The 23,824-nt window shown below is 35.6% G+C and overlaps 1 protein-coding gene across 1 annotated transcript in view; it reads right to left on the reverse strand.

Annotated features, from left to right (window-relative positions):
• The window catches only part of aldh1a3 (aldehyde dehydrogenase 1 family, member A3), a 32,464-nt gene extending 12,291 nt beyond the window's left edge, over window positions 1-20,173 (reverse strand). Inside the window, exons 1-6 of the mRNA XM_052129562.1 lie at window positions 20,031-20,173; window positions 19,502-19,606; window positions 16,696-16,836; window positions 13,383-13,512; window positions 8,865-8,926; window positions 611-739 (exon numbers count right to left, since the gene is read on the reverse strand). Coding sequence (XP_051985522.1) covers window positions 611-739; window positions 8,865-8,926; window positions 13,383-13,512; window positions 16,696-16,836; window positions 19,502-19,606; window positions 20,031-20,129 — 666 coding nt within the window. The 5' untranslated portion in view covers window positions 20,130-20,173. The remainder of the gene's footprint in view (window positions 1-610; window positions 740-8,864; window positions 8,927-13,382; window positions 13,513-16,695; window positions 16,837-19,501; window positions 19,607-20,030) is intronic.
• Between the last annotated feature and the right edge of the window lie 3,651 nt (window positions 20,174-23,824).

Consider the following 23,824-nt stretch of genomic DNA (forward strand, 5'->3'; position numbering starts at 1 on the left):
AAATAATGTGGAATGCCCCCCTTTGTTCAATAGATCTTGTATGCTTTAATAGAAGCAAGAAAATCTATCCTTTTGTGCAAATGAGTTAACATTAGTGGCCCCAGAACTAGAGCAGAATCTTAAACTTTCTTTCCAATTGTACATTATAGCTTTTCTTAAATTTTTAAAATCCTAGTAATAATCTGTTAATCTTCAGGTTTCAGAATTTTGGATGCCACTGTATATTAAAATAATATACACTCATTTGAGATAAAGGCTTCAGTATTATCAGCAACCTAGGAGAAAGCTGTTTTATTTTACGGTACATAAGGGTGGTCTTCCCTCATAGTCGCTGCCATGTTGAGATCATATGACCAGCCGAATACTGCTCATATTATCACTGTAACCCTCCTTGTATCAGACACATAATAATGAATCATGGGTCTATGAATAGGGTATTTCTACTATGGCACAAGTAACCATGAATAAGGTGTTTCTACTGTGGCATCAGTTTCCATACTTACTGCACATTTAATTGAATTTGCCATTGACATTTCTATCATTATCTTAATAGCCTAATCAAAGTCTTTGTTTGCTAAATTCAAACCAATAAACAAGAAAACATACCAACCTCCTTTATGAGTCCTCCAACATGGAGCGCCGTCAGTGGAGTCTGCTCAGCAGGTTTAATAACAACTGTGTTTCCACAGGCCAAGGCTGGCGCTACCTTCCACATAAACATCAGCAAGGGGAAGTTCCACTACAAATACAAAAGGCAATAAAATGGATTAGAAATAAAGGAATAAACAAAGGAAAAGTTGTAAAACAGTGCTCTTATGGCTCCTGCATCTTGGGAACCAACTGGGGGTGGGGGGTGTAGAAAGTGTGCCAGAAACATTTTCCACTCAGGGATAGGGTACATCAGCCAGTTTTTTAATACAAGACTACATGAGCAAGTCTAATTGCTGTTCTTTGTGAAATTAGTTACATAAATATGTACACAAATCACTTGTTTATATGTCAAGAGTTTTTATTTTATTTTATTTTTTACATCTTTTTGCATGCCATGATTGCACTTATATATGTTTTTGGATTGAATGAATGTTCACTCATGCTTTTTTTTCTTGTGGAGTTAGTCATGTACTCTGAATGCCAGCATTGCTTTCTGTAATAAACACCAATCCCAAATATGCCTAAACATTTTATGATTTAGTCTCCAACAATTTGTGCTTTCCAAAGCAACATAAGAACATAAAGATATTTTCATTAATGAACTCAAATTCATGGATTGCAATGGAGTTGACAGATGATTTGGAACTTTCTAGAACCTTTGGAAATTAGGACAACATTTCATGAGAATAACTCGATTTAGAGGTAAGAATGACTCTCTCAGGAGAATCTTAAACGAAGCCCTTCAACTGACACTTCGCTAAGCTCCCCCCCTTTGGTTACCATTGCTCGCTCTGACAAGCATTGCAGAACTTCCCATTGGAATAAATGGGAGATTGATAATGAACACAAATGATAATATTCTTTTGTGGGCTGGAATTAAGGGTGAATTTTTCTGTAAAGAAATGGTTAAATTACACAGTAATTTTATTGGAAACTGTGGAGACTGTGAATCAGAATTGAGGCAAACGATTTTCCTATGTAGTCACTTGAAAAGAGAAAAGCGTAATTTTGATGGCTATTACACCAGATAACATTAGTGTAAGTGAACAGAACTGCTCATAACATCTCATAACACACTCACTATGATTCTGTGAACTCTTTATTTACTATTGCTTTTACTTAGACCTGAATCAATACATAAATGAATTAACGTTACATTATTTACTTTAATTTTCCATGGAGCAAACGTAGGTGTCCTTGGTGATGTTATACAAGTTCATATGTGAATGAGGGCTGACTCAGTTCAGTCCATATCATGCTCTTCTCAAGGTTTATAAAAAAATAAATAAAAAAAAAGACTGCAGAAATCCTCTTTATGTACCTTGTTTCACTATTTCAAGTGAACAAACAACTATTTTATTTGTATAATTTCTTTAAAATTCTGCCTAAAACTACTCAAAAACATAGTACTCCCTTAGATTCTCATTGGAAAAAAGCAAACGCTTGTCAGAGAAATGGCGAATGGCAGCAGCTACTAAGATCAGAAACACTTTTAAGGCAGGGCTTAGTGAATGGTCAATTATTATAACTGCATTTCTGAATTGTTATTAGAAAAAAAGTTATTCACCGCTTTGACTGCATAGCATTCATTAAACTAAATTTGTACATTGTGAAGAAAATGTGAGTGTTGCTTGCCCATGCCAAAGCCTTTTGTCACAATTCTAAAGTGTTCTGTATGGTAGCCAAGGCAATACTTTGCAGCTGCTAGGGTTTTTTGGGAGGTTGCTTACTGGACAAGCTTTAGGTCTCTATGATATTCTTGTCCCTAGATATGGCTCAGTCCTATCCTGCAGTGTAAGTCTATGCACCTGTTTTTCTATCACCTGTTTTATCATCCAACAGTGGAAAATTGTATGTTTCATCACTTAAAAAAATAATAGCACCTTTTCTCAACAAGCAACATGAGGTATCATTGGATAATGAGGAGATTAAGATTATGATTGAATTACCAATGAGCATAATGTTTTCATGGAAAGACAGATTTTTTCCATTGTGAACATTTTCAAAATATATTAAGACTGGCATTTAAAGAAAAACAGTTATTAAACATTGTTTTTTTTAATGGGATTCTAAGACAGATGAATCATATGTAAAGCTGCAGATGTAGTGGTAATGGCTTTGACACAGAATTTTTTATATACTGTGGCCAACGCCTAGATTCTTTCAAAATCATGTAAAGAAATACCTTGGTTACAGATACACATAATCACACAGAGACAAACACAGATACACCACTCCCGACATTACATGGAGAGAAGTTTTTTATAAATTCATGTGCGATAGAATGTTATGAATGTTCTGAATGTTTATGAAAGCTTTCATGTGTGCTAACTCTGACTTCAGATTAAACAGTAGCTCTTGGACAGCATTTATTCCTAAATTCCTTAATTTATGTCATTACCTTGCTTCATGTCATTACCTTGCTGTAATGCCAGTTCTCAGGGATCTTTTGTGAAACACTAAATCCTCAATAATTCCAATTACAGAAAATTAGCATGAGTGTGAAGTATAAAATGAAGTCTCTGAACATGTCACCAAATATCTCCCATATGCCCTTATGAAGATTTAAATACATATGCACATTGGCTACAGTAACAGTGTAAATACATACTAGACTTTTACCATTTCTAAAGAAAATGTGAGTGGTGCTTGCTTTTGTAAAGTTAGCCCCACAAAGTTAGGATGTTTTGGGCTAGGGTTTGCGTCAGGTTGTTGATACAATTTAAAATCCATTCATAGAATATGATTTGTTAACTTTATTGTGTGTATACATAGCTACTTGCTTTAAGATAGGCCTAGTTTGTCATTGCATATATGCTATCTCTGTTCACTGGTGTGTACCAGTCATTTCAAGAGAAATTTAATTATTTGGTTTTCTGTTGTATTCTAGAAAAACCTTAAAATCTGTGTGAAATGCATCAGTGGATCCATCCATTGGCTCAAAGAACTGTAGTGATGGGGTGACCGAGTCTTTTGAATCTGTTCACCAAAAATATTCATTTAGATTAGTTAATTGATAGATTCATTGACCATTTATGCAAATTACGATTTTTCGCCAGTAGATGTTGCTAAATGACCATCTTTTATGCACTGAACGAGTAAATTGCACACTTATTCACGATCGGAACCAGTCTAATTATCATTTATTAAAATTTGTGTGCCAACAATTCTACAAAGAGACTTCAGCACTACAGAATGTTTAAGCATCATAAGCGTTGCCTCATAAATGACAACAAATTATATCTATCATATTGTGATCTGCTTAAGGTGCATACACACTGCCAGCGACTTTGTCGCTGCAGGTCGCCAGTGGCTGGCGGTGAAGTCGCTAGTGGGTGTTCCCACTACTGGTTGCCTAGTAACGTTTATAAATGACATTCACGGATGTCATTCCATTGCTGTTGACAGCGAATCTCTTTTCTTGCCACTAAAAACAAACATTTTGGAGGGAAAAGACTAAATATAAATGGAATCAGTACATAAAATGCTTTATATCAAAGATGAATGAGAAACAAGGCGTGATGTTTATCTGCGGCGAAAATGCAAATGCCGGTCTGTCTGGGTCCATAAAATCCCCGCAATCTCAGATACACCTTTCCACGCAGTATTTTTCTTAAAAATGTCCTTGTACGTGGGAAGAGACATATCATAGAGCACTGGAAAATTTATAACAGCAAGAATTAGCCTTTCATCCATCTTTCCGTTACTGCAGGAGCTCAGAGAGAGAGAGAAGGATCATGTGAGCTCTCCTGTCGTCTCTTCTATTGGCTGTCGCTTCCGTTAGTCGCTCCAAAGTTGAACTTTTCTCAACTTTGTCGCGTCGCTGGACACGCCCACATCTAGCGCCAACGGTCGCGACAGCTCGTGTCTCCGGAAGTCGCTGTGCTCGCATTGAAAATGAATGGTATTGAGTCACTGTCGTGCGCGATGTCGCTGGCAGTGTGTACGCACCTTAAAGGTGCGTACACACTGCCAGCGACTTTATAGCTGCAGGTCGCCAGTGGCTGGCGGTGAAGTCGCTAGTGGGTGTTCCCACTACTGGTTGCCTAGTAACGTTTATAAATGACATTCACGGATGCCATTCCATTGCTGTTGACAGCGAATCTCTTTTCTTGCCACTAAAAACAAACATTTTGGAGGGAAAAGACTAAATATAAATGGAATCAGTACATAAAATGCTTTATATCAAAGATGAATGAGAAACAAGGCGTGATGTTTATCTGCGGCGAAAATGCAAATGCCGGTCTGTCTGGGTCCATAAAATCCCCGCGATCTCAGATACACCTTTCCACGCAGTATTTTTCTTAAAAATGTCCTTGTACGTGGGAAGAGACATATCATAGAGCACTGGAAAATTTCTAACAGCAAGAATTAGCCTTTCATCCATCTTTCCGTTATTGCAGGAGCTGAGAGAGAGCGAAAGGATCACGTGAGCTCTCCCGTCTTCTCTCCTATTGGCTGTTGCTTCCGTTAGTCGCTACAAAGTTGAACTTTTCTCAACTTTGTCGCGTCGCTGGACACGCCCACATCTAGCGCCAACGGTCGCGACAGCTGTCACGTGCGATGTCGCTGGCAGTGTGTACGCACCTTTAGGGATATGCCGAAGCTGAATACCTTATTCGGAAATGCACGAATGATGACTTCAAAGTGAATAACAGATTTATCCGAATAATATATAATTTAGATTATCCAAAAGCACAAGAATAAAGTGTAATTTAAATAAACATATCCAAAATTACAAAGAATTCATGAATCTGTGCAGCCACTATTTCCAAAGTTTAAATCTTTTGATTGAAAATGCGCACTATGTGATTTCAGGTCGGATGGGCTGGAGCTTATAATTTAACTAAATAATTGTGTCCTATCCCCGCGACCCTGTATACAGGATAAGCGGTTGACGATGGATGGATGGATGGATGGAATTGTGTCCTATTGTAAAAATTCCTGATAGACTTCTAGGACTTTCACCTGTTTGTAGGCTATATTGACTTTATTTTAATGTTTGAATTTTTATTTATTATTCACTGCAAAATGTGTGCTTGACATTTCAAATTTTGCTTGACAAATCTTGCCTCCAGAATAATTTTGTTATACATGCAAAGACAAACAAAAATTCACTTTCATGCAGATATTAATATCTGAAATACCACAAGAAACTACAACATATTCCACAATTAATATAGCCTTCAAATAAATTTTCATCTGGTAAGAAAATCAAAAAGGATAACATATCTATAAAAAAAAAGGTTGCTGCCCTACTGGTCCTGCCTGCAGGCAGGCTTTTCCCCGCCACTCTAGGGCTGGGGAGGGGGACGAGGTGAGGGGAAGAAAAAAAAAGAGAAGAGGGAAAGGGCAAAGCAGAGTGACAGCAAGAGAGAGAGAGAGAGGAGAGAGAAGAATAACCTGGTTCAAACTAATCAAATATTCACCTTTAATTAGGGCTGAACTTTTAATCAAAATAAAATCGAAATCACGAGATGACATAGTGTGATTATCAAACTGCAAGGGCTACGATTTAATTTAAAGAAACAGCCTGCATACGCTGCTCGCTGTGCTTACTGTATGTGCGCAGCTCTGTTCTCTGTAGTGAATTACACATTCTCAACGCACACGTGAGGCTAATGAGCTAATTATTTTATATTTACAGCACTCTACTGTAGATTCACTAATTGCACATTTTCGTAGTTTCAATTCAGTAGTTCACATTTTAATGTAATCCTTGAATAGAGGTAAAGGTAAACTGATTTGGCTCACTGTCCATAGTGGAGGGCTTAGGCTCGAGACTTGACCCGAGCTCTGAACACCCACCGGAACTTTACTTGAGTTTAGTTTTAAATAGACAGAAGGTGGAGTTGGGGTGGAGGAAGGATGCCAGAAGAATTGTCGCAGCAGTGAGATAAGCAGCAGTATATATGCTTAATGTGCCGTTGTGATTGGTTGGATTAAATGAATATGCTCCTCCCAAACTTTGTTTGTAACTCCATATATGCTAGGCCCCTAAATGCTACACTCCAAATCTAAAGTATACCCATAACACTGGGTTTTTCTGATCAGAAGAGTGGGTAAGAGCAAGCGTCTACCTTCAGCGTTCTGCCAAATTAAAAGCTTCTGCCAAAATTAAGGCTTAAGGGTTTAAATGGACCGCAGTTACAGTATGCTGCATGCAAGTATAAATTATTACATGAAATTAGTAAATAAATATGCTATTGTCTAATACTAATAATAATAATAATAATATACAACAATATACACTCACCTAAAGGATTATTAGGAACACCATTCTAATACTGTGTTTGACCCCCTTTAGCCTTCAGAACTGCCTTAATTCTACGTGGCATTGATTCAACAAGGTGCTGAAAGCATTCTTTAAAAATGTTGGCCCATATTGATAGGATAGCATCTTGCAGTTGATGGAGATTTGTGGGATGCACATCCAGGACACGAAGCTCCCGTTCCACCACATCCCAAAGATGCTCTATTGGGTTGAGATCTGGTGACTGTGGGGGCCATTTTAGTACAGTGAACTCATTGTCATGTTCAAGAAACCAATTTGAAATGATTCGAGCTTTGTGACATGGTGCATTATCCTGCTGGAAGTAGCCATCAGAGAATGGGTACATGGTGGCCATAAAGGGATGGACATGGTCAGAAACAATGCTCATTTAAACGATGCCCAATTGGCACTAAGGGGCCTAAAGTGTGCCAAGAAAACCTCCCCCACACCATTACACCACCACCACCAGCCTGCACAGTGGTAAAAAGGCATGATGGATCCATGTTCTCATTCTGTTTACGCCAAATTCTGACTCTACCATCTGAATGTCTCAACAGAAATCGAGACTCATCAGACCAGGCAACATTTTTCCAGTCTTCAACTGTCCAATTTTGGTGAGCTCTTGCAAATTGTAGCTTCTTTTTCCTATTTGTAGTGGAGATGAGTGGTACCCGGTGGGGTCTTCTGCTGTTGTAGCCCATCTGCCTCAAGGTTGTGCGTGTTGTTGCTTCACAAATGCTTTGCTGCATACCTCGGTTGTAATGAGTGGTTATTTCAGGCAAAGTTGCTCTTCTATCAGCTTGAATCAGTCGGCCCATTCTCCTCTGACCTCTAGCATCAACAAGGCATTTTCGCCCACAGGACTGCCGCATACTGGATGTTTTTCCCTTTTCACACCATTCTTTGTAAACCCTAGAAATGGTTGTGCGTGAAAATCCCAGTAATTGAGCAGATTGTGAAATACTCAGTCTGGTCCGTCTGGCACCAACAACCATGCCACGCTCAAAATTGCTTAAATCACCTTTCTTTCCCATTCTGACATTCAGTTTGGAGTTCAGGAGATTGTCTTGACCAGGACCACACCCCTAAATGCATTGAAGCAACTGCCATGTGATTGGTTGATTAGATAATTGCATTAATGAGAAATTGAACAGGTGTTCCTAATAATCCTTTAGGTGAGTGTATTTCCATAATGATTTCTTAATAGTAACTTATAATTAGTTTCCAAAAAATTATTATGTCAAGAGTCCCCGTCACAAAGTAGACAAAAACAGGTACACGGTAACAAATACAATGAGAAGGTAATGTGAATATATCCCCCCAACCAATTTCTGTGTTTGACTGTATTTTTTTTTATTAATATAGTCTCGTTCTTTTTAAGAGGACTCAAATGTTAATACTCTTTCTTGAACAGTATTCTATTGGCAGTAGAGCATGTTTTCCCATTACTTAATTTTGGTCAAAAGATAACACTTACTAGTTTTTTTTTTAAATGTTAATAGTCATATCACAGTTCAATTTGCAATCACAATATTTTTCTAAATAATCACAATTAGATGTTTTGTTCAAATCGTTTAGCCCTACCTTGAATCCACTGTGTGTCACTTTGGATAAAAGTGTGTGCCAAAGGCTTAAATGTAAATGTCTGTAGCACATTAGGGACATGCTGAAGTTTAATACTTAGGGTTAAGGGTTTGTGCAAATCCTGAACCCTAAGTATAAACAATAGTAATGCTAATCAGCAAAAAAGGCACAGTGCAAGCTGCCACCTTCACTATGGTAGAGCTACATGCAATGGATTATAGAGGTTAGTGGCAGGATGAATCGCAGTCCTGATTTTCCTACCTGAATTGATATTATTGATGTCACCGCTCTGTTGAAAGTAAAACAAAATAGGTCCACAAATGAAATATGAAATGGAGAACAGTCACAAACTCACCGGAATAATCGCTCCGCACACACCAATGGGCTCATGTTTGGTAAAACACACAAAGTTTTCATCTGTTAAGAAGAAGAAGAAGAAAAAAGAGAGAGAAATGAGTAAGTAAATGGTCACTAGACTTAATAACACACCAAAGCTCCCCTTTGATATACAATCATTGTTTCCTTGGGAAGCTTTTGGATGTGGCCACAGAATGCCAAACATTAAGACAAAAGATTTGGTAAAACAAACAGTAATGGTTTCAATGGCCCACACAAATCTCTGGTCAGAAAGAGTGTATATGTTCTGTCGTTTTTTCTTCTTCTTCTTTCACCGGAGACACATTGAAATAAGAGAGGGATGAGGTGTGTGAGAAGTCTGGGCAGCAGTTCAAACCCACTGCAGATCTGCTCTTGGCTTGGATGCACATCTTTGTTCACCCTCAGTGGTTGCCTTCTCTCTTTGCTCTCTCTCCCAGGAGTCACATAACCAGCCAGGGGTAATGTAAGGTAGCAATGCTGTTTTATCACAACTCTTCGCACTTAAACCTTTCCGTTGGAAAATGCCACTAAGGCAGTTTACCACTTCCTAGTTCTAATGTGTATCCAGTTAAAGGATTGAGAGAGCGAAACCTATCCTAGGTTACCTCCTAGTATCGCACAAGGACTGATTAGTAAAGTAAAGGTGGACATTTTAGTTCAATTCTGTGATCCAGTAGTCAGCCTAAAGTATTCCTGTTCTGTTAATTCTTCCATGAAAAATATAAGTACAAATATTAACGAATCTCGACTTGCACTCTATTCAAAATCTTCTGAAGTTATACGATGCCTTGGTGTGAGGAATGGACTGAAATTGTTAAAATAATTGACTGAAATTGACTGAACATTTTTGAAGATAGTGTAAAAACTAGAAGTTTGGATTCTGCACAGTACTGATATACCTGCCATAATGGCAACTGCACTCAAAAAATATTTTAGACTATTTTTAAGATTTAAGCATTTCAATTTCATTGCAAAATTCCATCAAATTGAATTGCTATACAACTGAAATGTGTAAATCTTAAGAAATAGGGTCCAATGTTTTTTTTGAGGTAACTGGTGGCTAAAAATGAAACGCCTCTTTTGAAATGCCTCTTTTGAGAGAAATAAAACTCCTGACATTCTAGCAATGTCTAGCACTTGTCCTTGTTTAATTCTATTATTAGGCTCTGTTCCAAAACGTAGTAAACTGCCTAAGCAGCATTTTAAAGTGTCATAGGTGCACACCTGAAGAGAAGGCTCTCCCAAAATGTTAGTAGGAATGTAGATAGGAGGGCAATTGCATAATGTATTGCAGGGAGCTCAGTAAAATATCCATCGAAGATGGCAGACAAAGCGAGAACAACTGTGATTTTCAATAGAATTTATTCACACATCGATAAAAAGTAGTTAAATATTATTCAAATTGACTATTTTACCCAGTATTTGTGTTATTTATTAATGACATAACACAAAACTCTATAGGAATCAAATGTACACAGAGTATACCATGCACTTTGTTTGAGGAGTGCTATTTGGATTAAAACGTTGCTGCTTATGTACTGTAGGTACTATAAGGTTCCATTCCACTTTAGGCTGATGTCTTTGAAGTCAGCTGCCTATTTAGGATATCACAGCAGCTGACTTGGTTTTTGGACAAGAGCCGTGGTGTCAACTTAATAAGGCACTTCAAAAGCCATTATCTCCCCTCTAAAACTACAGCCGCACTACAAAGTCAGACTCACTGCTGACAATACTGTACAAAACTCCCACGCACATACATGATATTTCATATGTCATCTGTGCATGGATATGTCTGAGCCACGCCTGTTAATCTACTAAAGCCGGCCTCTCCGAGCCCTGACCTTCTCGTGTTTCCCCACACCACAGTGTGTCGGTGATTACAGACTTGACGACTCCCTTACACAATGCTCATCTCTGGCTGGGATCAGCCAACGGCCCTTTATAACTGATCCGACAGGGCTGCTTATCAAAGATTAAATATACCTGGCTGGGGAGTGGTTGTGGAGGGGGGAGGCGCATCCACAAAGGATTTATTTTGGTAAATGCAAAACTGTACAATCCCCAAGCCCCATCCATAAACGTCCACCTTTGGCTGTGAACAGGGTTTGATAATAACCTTTTCACACAACAGCCAGTTTGCCTTTTAAATTTTTTAGTTACCATCAATTCAGAGCATCTACTAGCCAAAAGAAGAATATAAGAAATTAACTGGTTTATTAAAGTCACAGCATAGATTTAAATATATTTATTGTTAATAATTAATCTATCCCTTAACTTTAGTGACTTCAGTGTGTTAAACCCCCCTTAAACTCTAAGGAACCGACAGGGGGTCCACAGGCAGGTGCTGTATTGCGAAAAAAAGTCTCTGTATACATAGGTTAGGCATATGAGGTATCATTTGAAAGAATTGAATCTGAAATGTTCATAGTATAACTCCACTTTTGCATTTATGTTACATAAAATAGCTAAATAAAGTCATACCAAATGAAAGATCTCATTCCCAGGAAGGTGATTATACAGTTTATACCACACTATACCACAGTTCAAAAGAATTTCAAAAGAATCACAAAGTTAAATATGATTTCTGTAAGACATCAAATCCAAATAATTTATAATTTGTTGCAAAGTAATGGTCATATTCATGTAAGCCAGATCTGCTGATATTTACATCATGGGTTATGAGTACAATATTTGCAAAGAATCTGCACAGATTTGGCTTACAGTACATTAAATAACCCAGACATTTTTTACAGGTTGCAGCCATCGATGTTGTCTGTCTCATAGAGATGGCCTTTCTAGTGACCTTTCCTTTCTAGCGTTACCTGCCATGGTTAATTTTCACCTATATTCTGCAGGTGTAAATTTCAAATACTGGCTGTAAGTGAAAATGTCAAATTGGCCATATTGGTGTTATAATTGGAGTGTTGACATTCAGAGTTAATCCAGCCAATGCAATAAGATTAAATAAACTGAAATGACATGTTTTTCCAAATAAACACTTGAGTTCACCAGTAGCTGGTTGATGTACTGTATGCTAATTAGCACCCCTTATCGATGTGGAAATTCAAAGCTGGTTAAGTCATTGCAGCATGTTCCAGCCCTCTAAAGAGTGAGATATTCTATCTGGCTGCTGATCCCCTGATCTCCAGCTCATCTGCAGCACCAGTGGTTGAACCTCAACGATTAGGATCAGAGCCTCTTCCTCTTCCTTTGTGCACTGGGCCTTTCGTCTTTTAACGCTTTATTTGAATTTAATCAGGGAGAAAGGAGGAAAGCATGTTTTGTCTATTGAGTCTCCTGGAGTGATAGGAATGCTGGGGGAAGAGGAAGAATTGGGTGGGGGTGGGGGGCGATGACATACCACGCAGGGCTAGGGAACCTATCTTCCCTCTTATACTGATTAATTCATTTATAGAAGTTGGATGCATTTGTCATGTACACACCTTGGTTGCGCACCACTCAGAATCGAGAATGCTTTATAAATGTAATAAAATTTGAATTGAGTTAACAAATGGGAAATAGAAATTGTAATTACAAATTGTAAGGAAGCAGAAATAAATTTCATAATTGTGTAAAAGTGTATTTTTTTATGATACATTTAATTTTTCATTATGAATTACCCAAAATATGTTATCATACACACAACATAAGGGGTATTCAAAGAAATATTAGATGATAATAAAAATCAATATTTGAAATGCAACTTATAGAAATGTGTATACATTTAATGGTTTTTAATAATTATTATTAAAAAACATTTTTTATACTTTATTTTGATGGTACCAAGCAGATATTTAACTGATTATAAGTGACTTATGAACTGGCTTGCTATAGCTAGTAAACAGTGTTTCAACAAACATTCAGTAGACTTTCAGTAGCCTGTATATAGATCTCTATTAATGACCTACTTACATTATTGTTGAGAACATCAGTTAATTAAAAGGTAATTAATAAAGCTCAAAAAATCTATATACAGTCTACTGAAAGTCTACTGAATGTTTGTTGAAACACCATTTTTATAAATCTGTCATAATTTAATCTAATTAGCCTAATATTGTTCCAAACATGTGTGACTTTCTTTCTTCCATTGAAAACGGAGATGTTAAGAGGTTAAGCAGAATATGTTTTCCAGTCAATGAAAGTGAATGCTGACTAGGGCTGTCAGTCCCTTATAATTTGCAGTCCCTAACATCTTGTTTTGTGTTCCACAGAAGAAAGAAAGGCATAGGGGTTTGGAATGACATGAAGGTGAGTAAATGATGGCAGAATTTTTATTTTGGCAAAATATTACTTTCAATTCATAATTTTGCACAAACCTGGTCCACACAACAGAAGGTCAGTGGTCTAATTAAATCAGCTAATTTGATTGAAAACACAAGTAAGAATGTGACACATTCAAAATTCTCCAAATGATGGAGGATAATGATACCCAAACATTCCTGTAGCAGGGTATGAAATAGTAATTGGCACCATGGCTGTTCATTTTGATACTCACCAACTGGCATGGTCTTGCCATGAATCTTGTCTGTCCAGCCGGCGTAATATCTCAGGGTTTTAATGCTACCATCGAGATCAACAAAGAAAGCATGCAGGAAGGGTTTGCCAGTATCCATTGACTCTAGAGTCTAGAAATGAAGGGATACGGTATTAGGTTCAATTACTGCAAACCAATTTAAGGAACAAAAAGCACAAAAAAAATTACATTTATTAGCAATCTGTTTCAAATTTTTGTAGGCCATTTTCAAAAAGCATGCTCATTTTGAGAGCTACAAATTTAATAATAGTAATAAAATAATAATAATAAAATGGCAAGAATTTTATGCGCTTGGACAGTTTAGAGCTCCACAATTAAACAATAACAATAACAATAACAATATATATATATATATATATATATATATATATATATATTATTATTATATATATATATATATATATATATTCTGCTGCCCTCTAATAATAAAAACAATGAGGGGATATGAAGCAAAACAGTAAAAAAAAAAAAAAAAGAAGAAAAATAAGACTATTGGCAGAGTTCACTCTCTTGCGAGATTCCGAGCTGTAATATGGAATGATGGCCATCACTTCTTATTACCATGCATGCTTCAAAACAATATATAATGTTAGAGACTCAAAATTAGATTACAGTTCAAAAGCAAGATTAATCTATATCATTTGCATTTACCATCTCAAGCTACTGACGCACCAAATTAATCAAATGAAATAGATCCCTGGCGTTTGCATTTCTGTAAGTAACTAGAAGAAAAACCCCTTAAAGGCTTCAGAATCGGTTTGCTAGGGAATCATATTGTACAATCTGGCATGAGTCTAATTGTGATGAATACTTATGTATTACATTTGATCTGTCCCATTTGCTCAACCTACGGCTGTAACAGGCACTTTAAATTACTTAATAATGAGGGAGAGAATTATGAGAAGGAAATAATTTTTCCTCTCCATCTCTATCTAACCATCTCCAAATATGTTATTTATTTCCCTATTTAGAGCTAAGAGTTATTGTAAATTAGCTATACTCCAGTGATGAATCATAGGACATGTTTGCAATTAGCAATCACATGCAATCTGAAAACATTACTTCACTCACATCTGTACAATTTAATTCACAAATGCAGTCACTAATATGATCTGGCAGTAGAACAGGGTGAAAACTAACTCAAGCAAGGCTTTGATTATGTATAATCATAGCAATGCTATACTGTACCCAGAAATAAAAAAACAATGGGGAGAAGAAGAGGGTTCAGACAAACAGATAGATAGATAGATAGATAGATAGATAGATAGATAGATAGATAGATAGATAGATAGATAGATAGATAGATAGATAGATAGATAGATACATTTTAAAGGCATGCAAATCCAACTCCTGAAGCATTTGTAAAAACAATTTACTGACAGCACTTCAAAAGCAAGCCACTGGCAACACTAACATCTGCTCCAGTGTTTGATGAACACACTCAGAGAGGTGTGGCACTGCACGTGCACAACACTACTAGCATTAGAATGGGCCCATTATGAATAACGAAGCTGCGAGTGTAAACAGCTTCACGCCACTGTTCAAGGTGAGCTCATTAATAAATTATTTAAAGACCCCATGAAATCAAACATTTTGTGGCTTTTAGTGCATGTCTGTTATACAGTAGTTTTGATGTAATCTGTACTCCAAATACTTTATTAAATGTACTATAAAATATTGTATAGGCTCAATTGTTGTTGTATTGCACAATACTGCATATTTCGTGTTTAATAAAATGTATTTCATCTTTATTAGGGATGTTCCAATACCGTTTTTTGAAGAAGGGGTATGAGTAACAATACTTCTGTTTTTTTGCTTTTTTTTTTTTTTTTTGCATGTTTTTTTTATTATTCTATATTCAAAAACATTTTTTTTTTCAAATTTATCATTAAAATGGTTTCTAAATAAATTAATTCATGAAAATTTTTATCAAATGAAAATAGACCAATTCATTTTCATCATAATATATAATTTTTATGAAATTAAGTGCTTTTATTCAGAACCTCAAATCACAATACAAAATACTATGTTGGAGGTATTTTTGATCTAAGAAAGTGATGCATCACAGAGCATCACTTGTTTCCGTATAATGTTTTTGATGGTATCTTCTCAACTCCGCAAAAGCAGGTTGCTACTTCACTTGAGGTGTGTTCCATTCCTATGGACTTGAGGTGCGTGATCATCCCTATGTCCTATTCCCATCAAAGACTTTACCATCCACAGTCAGAGCATTGGAGGGCTGAAAGGTGTGTGGTGTGACTAAAACATAACGTTTGTAAACTCACTTTTTAAATAATTTTTATTAGAAATGATGTCTGACACGATCTTACAACATGACTATTAAGATTTTTCTCCCCTCGAAGTGCCACTCGGCGGCTGATTCATATCGTTTGGATCTTGGGACCAGTGTGATTATTAAACAGAAAAAGACTGTTATTTAATAAATAATAACAAATAAATACATAATATGTAGTGCGTGCTACAACGTGAATTAGTGCTGTGCTCACTTTTATCTGCTACAAACAGAGTGTGGGACACTCTTGATGGGGTATTCTTTATAGATAGGCTTAAGGGCATAGATTTGGCTTGAATTTTGGAAACATGAAGTATTTACATGTTTCCATTAATCATGGTATAAATAATGTGTGTGTGTGTGTGTATGTGTGTATGTTTGTACTTGCTAGTTTTGATTATTTAGTGAGGGGGGGTTAAATCCCCTTCTTTGTATTTTAAGTTTACATTTTATTGTAGGCGTATACCTACTATTTTAACCTTAACAACATTTCAGCCTACTTGCATTGTCTGCTGAGGCTGTCAATTTTAATATTAAAATAATTAAGTTTCTATTGTTGGGTTGGTAAAATCAGATTATGTGGAGATGCATTTGAGTTACCCTCCAAGATGTACTGAACTAGTGTTTAGATTTGTATAGGCCTAGTCCTTATTCTGAATAGGGCCACATTTGAATTTTAAATAAATAAATAAAAATGATTAAAAAAAATCAGCAGAATGTTAAAAAACCTCAAGAAAACACAAGCTATATAAAATTAGACGTGATCTAGGTTATAATTCCGTCAAAAATAAAATATGTCACATCTGAAAGACATCAACTGTTATGTCAACTATTTAATGTCAAATATGAAACCGAAGAAACTGAAGAAAATTGAAAAAAGAAGTAAAATTGACAAAAACGTCAATGCACAAAACAGTGCCCCTTACAAAAAGCGCGCGCATAGTTTATTTGTCATGTGTGGAGAGCAGAAGAGAGTCTCACCGCGAGCACACTGCGCTCCCTCTCTAGCAGATCAGCCAGTCTGTGCAGTAATCTTCCCCGGCTCGTTGTATCCATCATCCGCCACGCAGAGCCTCTCTTACCGGCCGCTTTGGCAGCCTCCACCGCCTTATCCACATCAGCCTGAGCTCATCAAAACATCCAAATTAAGACTTCAGACTAGGTTGTCAAATACAGCGTTAAAGGAAAGGTAAATCAAACTTGAGGGAGTTGCTGATTAATAATGATAACGATAAGAAATTGCTGTTTAGTTATTCAGGGTTCATACACGGCCATGGAAAACCGGACAATATCAGGGAATTTCGTTAAACCCACCAAAATCTGTTTCCCCCAAAAAACTTTATTTGAGGTTTTAAATGTCAATTCCAACTTTTTCTTAAAAGTTAAATAATAATATTTCATGAAATGTGGGAAAAGTCTGGAATGGGCTTAAACGGTAGGCTACATGAGCCCATGGGTGTTCCAGTTAATCATAAAAAAAGATTATCTATATTTTATTGTTATCAATTGGTAAAACATTTCTAACATGACTTGTAAACATAATTTAAAATTTTCAGCAACAAAATAATGATTTCTATGTTATGTAAATAAATCAATAGGTGAACAGTAAAGGTATTTGGTGAACAGACTAATACATTTACCACCACTAAAACATTAAATGTACATGTTTTTGTGATATTTATTTACATTTTTTATGATTCAGTGACTTTACCACAGGAAAAGAGGCATTCTAGGCCCTGCTAAAAATGGCATACTTGATATGGACTCGTGGCCTTAATGGACTTGAAGAACGCAAGGGCATAGTGTTCCATTTGGGACAGGGTCATTGGCATGAGGCGAAGTAGAGTGCCTGTATCCACCTTACCTGTGGTAAAATCACGGTACCGCACAGATGTAAGTGGCATATTGCTTTTATAAAACGGATGCAACGGCAATAATGAAAAAAACCAAGTCCTGGCACTACAGCAATTTTTAAGAGGTGTTCTTAGGCACAATGCAAAGCTTGAGTTGCTTATTGCTTTTTACAAAATGGCGGCAAAAGCAATATGATGAAATTCACCAATATTTAAAAAGCAGTTTAATGTATTAACAATAATAATCTCAATTAATAAATAGTCTATTCACACTTTAATACAGGATGTACTATTCTAGATGTGTGTTATAGTCATCTTACAACAGCTTCAAAAAAGTCTCATCCGATCAGAATTAATGGTTAGAATTATCAGTTAAATCCAAGAAATGCCAAACTAAAAACACTGATCTGGGCTTAAAGGACGCATAGTGGGCTTAAAAGGTACAGCAGTGATTTGTGGCTAAGAATGTTCATATTACTTACTACATGCATGACAGTGGAATAAAAAAGCCCATAGATATAAAATATATTAATTAAATTAAAAGATCTCTCAAAAAATATCTACTCATGTACTGTAATGATTTGCTATTCTCATTAAAACTCATGCGTAGCTTGGTTTTAGTGCTAATGTACCACTCAAGGCCACCTTACATAAATGCTAATTTACAAAAAAACTGCATGATGAAAAACAGTTTATGGCTTATTTATGACTTATACTGTATGTAATAATATACAACAATAAATGTAAAGAGGGCATGGTGAAAATGCTTGATGCTTTGGCTGAACACCACATAATGAAGCCAGTCCATTGATCAGGCTGATTGATTGGGCTATATGCTAGATCAAAATAATAATTTTTTCATTTCAAATTAAAAGGTATCATCAGTCTGATATTTCATTAAATGCACTGACCAAACCGTTAATCTCTTAAATTTACGTAAATCGTGCATAATTACCTAATAATTGATTGTACATAGATAAAATATGTGTTTATTTGCAGGGTCTTTTAACACCAAAGTTATCTTCCACTTCTTGTGTGGTCGCTAGGGAATGCATGCATAAAGGCAGTCCTAAACAACACTTTGGCTCATCTGATTGGCTTCCAATTAAAAACTAACACTCAAGGATCAAATAGACTTATTTAAATATATAAAAAGGCATAAATAAATTAGGGCTTCTTTTTATTTAATTTCACTTCAAAGTTGAAATTGGGCTTAAAGGGCATGTGTGGGCTTAATGTGTGCACAAAATAATCTTAAAAAAATATATGGATAAATAATTTAAGTGTTACTGTATGAGTGACAAACAACAGCCATACCCAATTTGTAAACTAACAATTTTTTAGATATTTTCAATAAATTGATCACGACTTTTTAAATAATTTTGGCTAAACTAGTCTTTTGAGAAAAGGTTTGAATCAAAATAATAAAAAATAAAAAACATTACCCGGTTATGACAAACGTCTGGAAAGATCACGGAAAAGATATTAAAAATGTAGTTTTTATAATGTGCCGGAACACTTTTTACTATTACATGACAGATTATTTCTTGTAAAAAAAAAAAATACATAAAAAAAATAACAAAACAAAAATTAAACTTTAAATAATTTTAGATAAATATAAAAAAAGTCAATTACATAAATAAATCAATTCATATTAGCCTACATAATTAATAATTAATAATGCTATCTAATTACATAATCTAATTTAATAAAATGCCAAGTCAATTAAATAGTTATTAAAATAATTGCAGTAACAGGCATACTACCACATAAATACATAATTTTAATTGTTACATTTATATATATATATATATATATATATATATATATATATATATATATATATATATATATATATAAATCAAATAAGTTTTACATGCATATCCATAATTCATTAGTAATTAGATAGGCCAACTAAATCAAATTAATCTTACTTTATCTGTCTCCTCGATGTCACAGATTTTCACACCTGTTGCAGGGTTGAATGTAGGAAACTTCTTTCCTTTGATTGAGGTGTGCCATTCATTATTGATAAAAATCTGCAACAAATGCAGTTAGACTACAGTAAGACAAGTTGTTCATCACTGTAAACATAAAACATGACTTCGGGACATATGTGCATTCTGTTGTTCAAAGCATATCCTCCATTAAACACACCACAAAAATAAAGAAATAATAGTAAAGAAATAAACCCTTTTATCTTTCTGGGTTCTTTGAAACACTAGTCCATAGGTTTATAAAGAACTAGACTATAAAACTTCCTAGGTTCTCTTATGATTTCAGGCTGCAATGTTCCTTTTTGTTTATAATGGGAACCTTTATTTTAAAGAGTGCATGTTTAAAGTTTTTCAAATATTTTCTTGACAAGATATTATGCAAATCAGATAAAAAAAATCATACTGATACCAAATTTTCACTTGGACTGGCATGTTTTACTATTTAAAACTTATAAAAAACTCTTACCTTAGTGTGTTTAATCTCAGAGATTTTAACAGGTTGAGGCAGAGGTGGAGGGGACTCGTTACGAGACACCCTGTTTTCTATAGTTCCATTCTGTGCCATAATAGTTTAGATGCAGTGAAATAGTGTAGAGTTGAAGATTACAGATCACTGTTCACTGAACATGATTCTACACCCAGCAGACTTTATAAGAACTTTTAAAGGTCCTCCCCCTTTGGGCAAGTGTGCACTCCACCCACTGTGACACACAGTGTCTCTGGTGCTGAGTACCACCTGCAACTGAATCAGTCTATTCAACAGACAACATGATATTTTTCAGGTATATGATTCCACTATGAATCACAAAGTTGATAATCAAGACGTTTCAGGGAATCTTAGATCAAACTTTAGGAGTGTTATATACTATTTAAAACGCTTACACAATTTGGACAAAAATTATTGGCTGTCTTTATGTCATGCATTGGAAGTAATGAGTGTGAATTATTTCTCAAGCAATATTTACATTGTAACAAAGTCGCTTTGATCTGCTCGTGTAGGCACCGATTTGAAGTGACTGCGGGTCTGGCATTAGATGGGCCAAGGTGTGATGCGTTCTGATGTTCATCACAAAGTTGGTTTTTGCACCTGGGCCTGGTGAAGTTGAATGGAGTTGAATACATGCAAACAAATGCTTTTGTTTCGGTGGCACAAAGACTTTCCCAGCTTTGGGCTCATTCTCGGACACTGTTGCTATTGTTTCCTCTCCATTGCTTCTTGTCACTCTTCTTGTCAAAGTTTAATTAGGACAACGAGCTCTTGCAGGCCCATTTCTCACTTCAGCAGCTTTCTAAACACTTCCTAATGAGGGCAAGGCTCAGATCGAGATAGAGAGAGAGAGTACGTACAGGAAGGAAAATGTAAGGCAAAGTAGGATAGGAAAAATGAAAAAAAAAAAAAAAAAAATGGGGAAAGCAGGAACAGAAAGATGGGTTTCCTGTTGTGTTATTCAAACCATGTGCAAACGATCTTGCTGAAAGTTAACTGTGATCCATGTTTAAAGATAGTGTTCCATGTACTAGAGTTGGATTTTCCCAGATGCTGACCATCATAAAGCTGACAAACAATGATATTTGCACTTATTTATATACAGTGGCAACAAAAAGTTTTTTGACACCCTTGGACACTCTTAAAAAAATTTATGAATGTTATTGCATTTGATAATAATGAAATATCAGTGGCATCTGCAAACAAATGATGCTGGTCTTAATTTTGAAGAATACACATGGATTTATTTATTATATTTAATAAATGCCCCTTGGTTTCTTATGTTCCATTTTTTTAAGTGAGTCTTAAATGTCATTTATTCATTCATTCATTAGTTGTTGTGTCTCTATATTCATTCATAATCGTTACACTCAAATTTTCAAACTGTTCATTATTCTCAAATGACTTTTTATATATTAAAATGTCTGACAAACATGATCTAGGATAAAAATCGTGGGAAAGTTGAGGCAGGTGCCCTCATCGTCCAAGCTTGGGTGCTCCGGTTAATTGCCGTTCCACACCTTTTAAATTAAGGTCAAGTCTTGTCCCCTCTTTAGACTTCAATGCTGTTTAGCAGCATTATCCAGCTAATTGGATTCTCAAAGAAACCACATGACTCTGCAGAAACATCCCAACACAGGTCTGAATAGAATCATTTAATGGTTGATTACAAAAAAAAAAAAACATTAGCGTTGACACAGGAATATAGCCTAGAATTAGTGACATATGGGAACAGATGCTCCATCTAAAGAAAACAGACATACTATGTTATTTAATACTACAATACTACAATAACTACAGCTAGTTTTTTTTTAAAGTAATTATTTATAAATGAAACAAACTCCTAAACCTAACTATGAAACTTATATATATATATATATATATATATATATATATATATATATATATATATATATATATATATATATATATATATATATATATATTTATTTTTATTTATTTTTTTTATTTGTGTTTCACTGTGTTGTGGACAGGAATGATAAATCATGCTTGTTGTTGAGGAAGGTATGCTTTGTCTTTTCTAAGCCACTCAATTTAGCCTATTTATGCCTGCTGGATGAAAAATAAGGCAAAATGTATGTTGTAAGGCATGTATTGTGGCATGTGGCCATAGAGACTTGGGCTCTTTTGACTTGGGCCAATAAGCAACAACTCAAAACACCCAAGAAACAGAATAGCAACATGCTAATTTGACTTATACATAGCAACACCCTAGCAACCACCAAAAAAACCTTAGCACTGTAGGTTTTAAGAGGGCATACACCACTTACATTTTCTTAATGAAATGTAAAAATCTAGTTCATTAACTTGCCCTCAAGCATAAACAAATTAAATAAATGACTTAATTCCCAATTAAAATGCTGTCATGGTGTAAACATTTTATATACCTCCACTAGCATTTCCTGCAGCAATGGAGACAAATGCTCTGTGACCTGAGCCAATGGGATATCACTGATGCTAACTAAAGCCCCTGTTGTTAGTTCTTGACTACAGTGGCTTACTGCTTTGGCAGTGACCATGAGCTGGATCCGAACTGACCATGAGCCCCCTGGAAGCAAAGGATGACCAGTCATCCTGAGAGAACTCCCTCCAGGTGTTCAAAGGCCCAGACAAAGACCCTTTTCAGTCGCCTTTATGAGAATGAAGAGGGCTCAGGCTTGTTGCAAAATATACTGGATAAAAGCAAACAAAACACAGGCAAGATGGTGATATTCAGGCTGAGAGATATGAGAGGTTTGATTAGGGGTGCCTTTGTTTTAAGAGATAAAAACAAGCTAATGTATTCAATGAAGCCAGTCACAGATTCAAGCAGTGCGAAGTGACTGTGGGCCAGTCTAAGGAATGTGTTTGGGAGTAACAAACTAAAAGTAGCAAATGCTTCTAACTTCGCAAAAAGTTTCAGTAGTGTGAGAGAAGTTCAGCTGTTTTTTAAAAAAGTCTATCTTTTCAAGTATCAAGCTGCCTTTTTCCAACAAGCATCTGCTTTACTTTGCACATTATATTACACATACAGCCTTAAGGCCAAGCAAACTTAGACAATAAGCAAATACACTCCCCCAAACGGTCCTCTCTCATATGCATCTTTAGAAAATTTGATTAATTCTAGTGAATCAGTTTGTTTGGAAATGAATAAATAAAACAAATAAAAAAGACTAATTAATTTGAGTGACTGCACAGCACTTTAGGTCTTTTTTTTTTTTTTGTAAATTAATTGAGACTTATCACACTGACCATGTTTACATGCACTTAAGAAAACAGCTTATTTCAGGGATATTACGTCATAGGATGGAGCCATGGAACATATCAACAAGTCAACACCACAGAAAATCAACATTTCTGGGAGTAAAGTGTAAAAGGGAAAAGCATATTCACTAATAAACATACCAATTGATACACACCAATTTAAAATATCAACTTCTGTCCCTCACATCAACGGATATGCACTCAAATATATTGGGGGAATCCCGGAGTTTGACAAATAAGAGGGAAACCCCCCTATTGCCGCCCAATTCTGCTGCAGGTCAAGATGGAAAGTTACTAAAAATAATTAAGATTTTTAAAAGAATATTTCAGCTCTGTAGGTCCTCACATTAAGAGAAAATGGGTATCAAAAAAGCTCCAAAAAGCAAATAAAGGCAGCATAAAATTAATCCATAAGACTCCAGTGGTTGAATCTATGTCTTCAGAAGTGATATGATATGTGTGGGTGAGAAATCAACATCATCAATATTAAAATACTTTTTTACTATAAA

Source organism: Xyrauchen texanus, chromosome 1 (assembly GCF_025860055.1).
Source record: "Xyrauchen texanus isolate HMW12.3.18 chromosome 1, RBS_HiC_50CHRs, whole genome shotgun sequence".
In the NCBI taxonomy this organism is placed as follows: Eukaryota; Metazoa; Chordata; class Actinopteri; order Cypriniformes; family Catostomidae; genus Xyrauchen; species Xyrauchen texanus.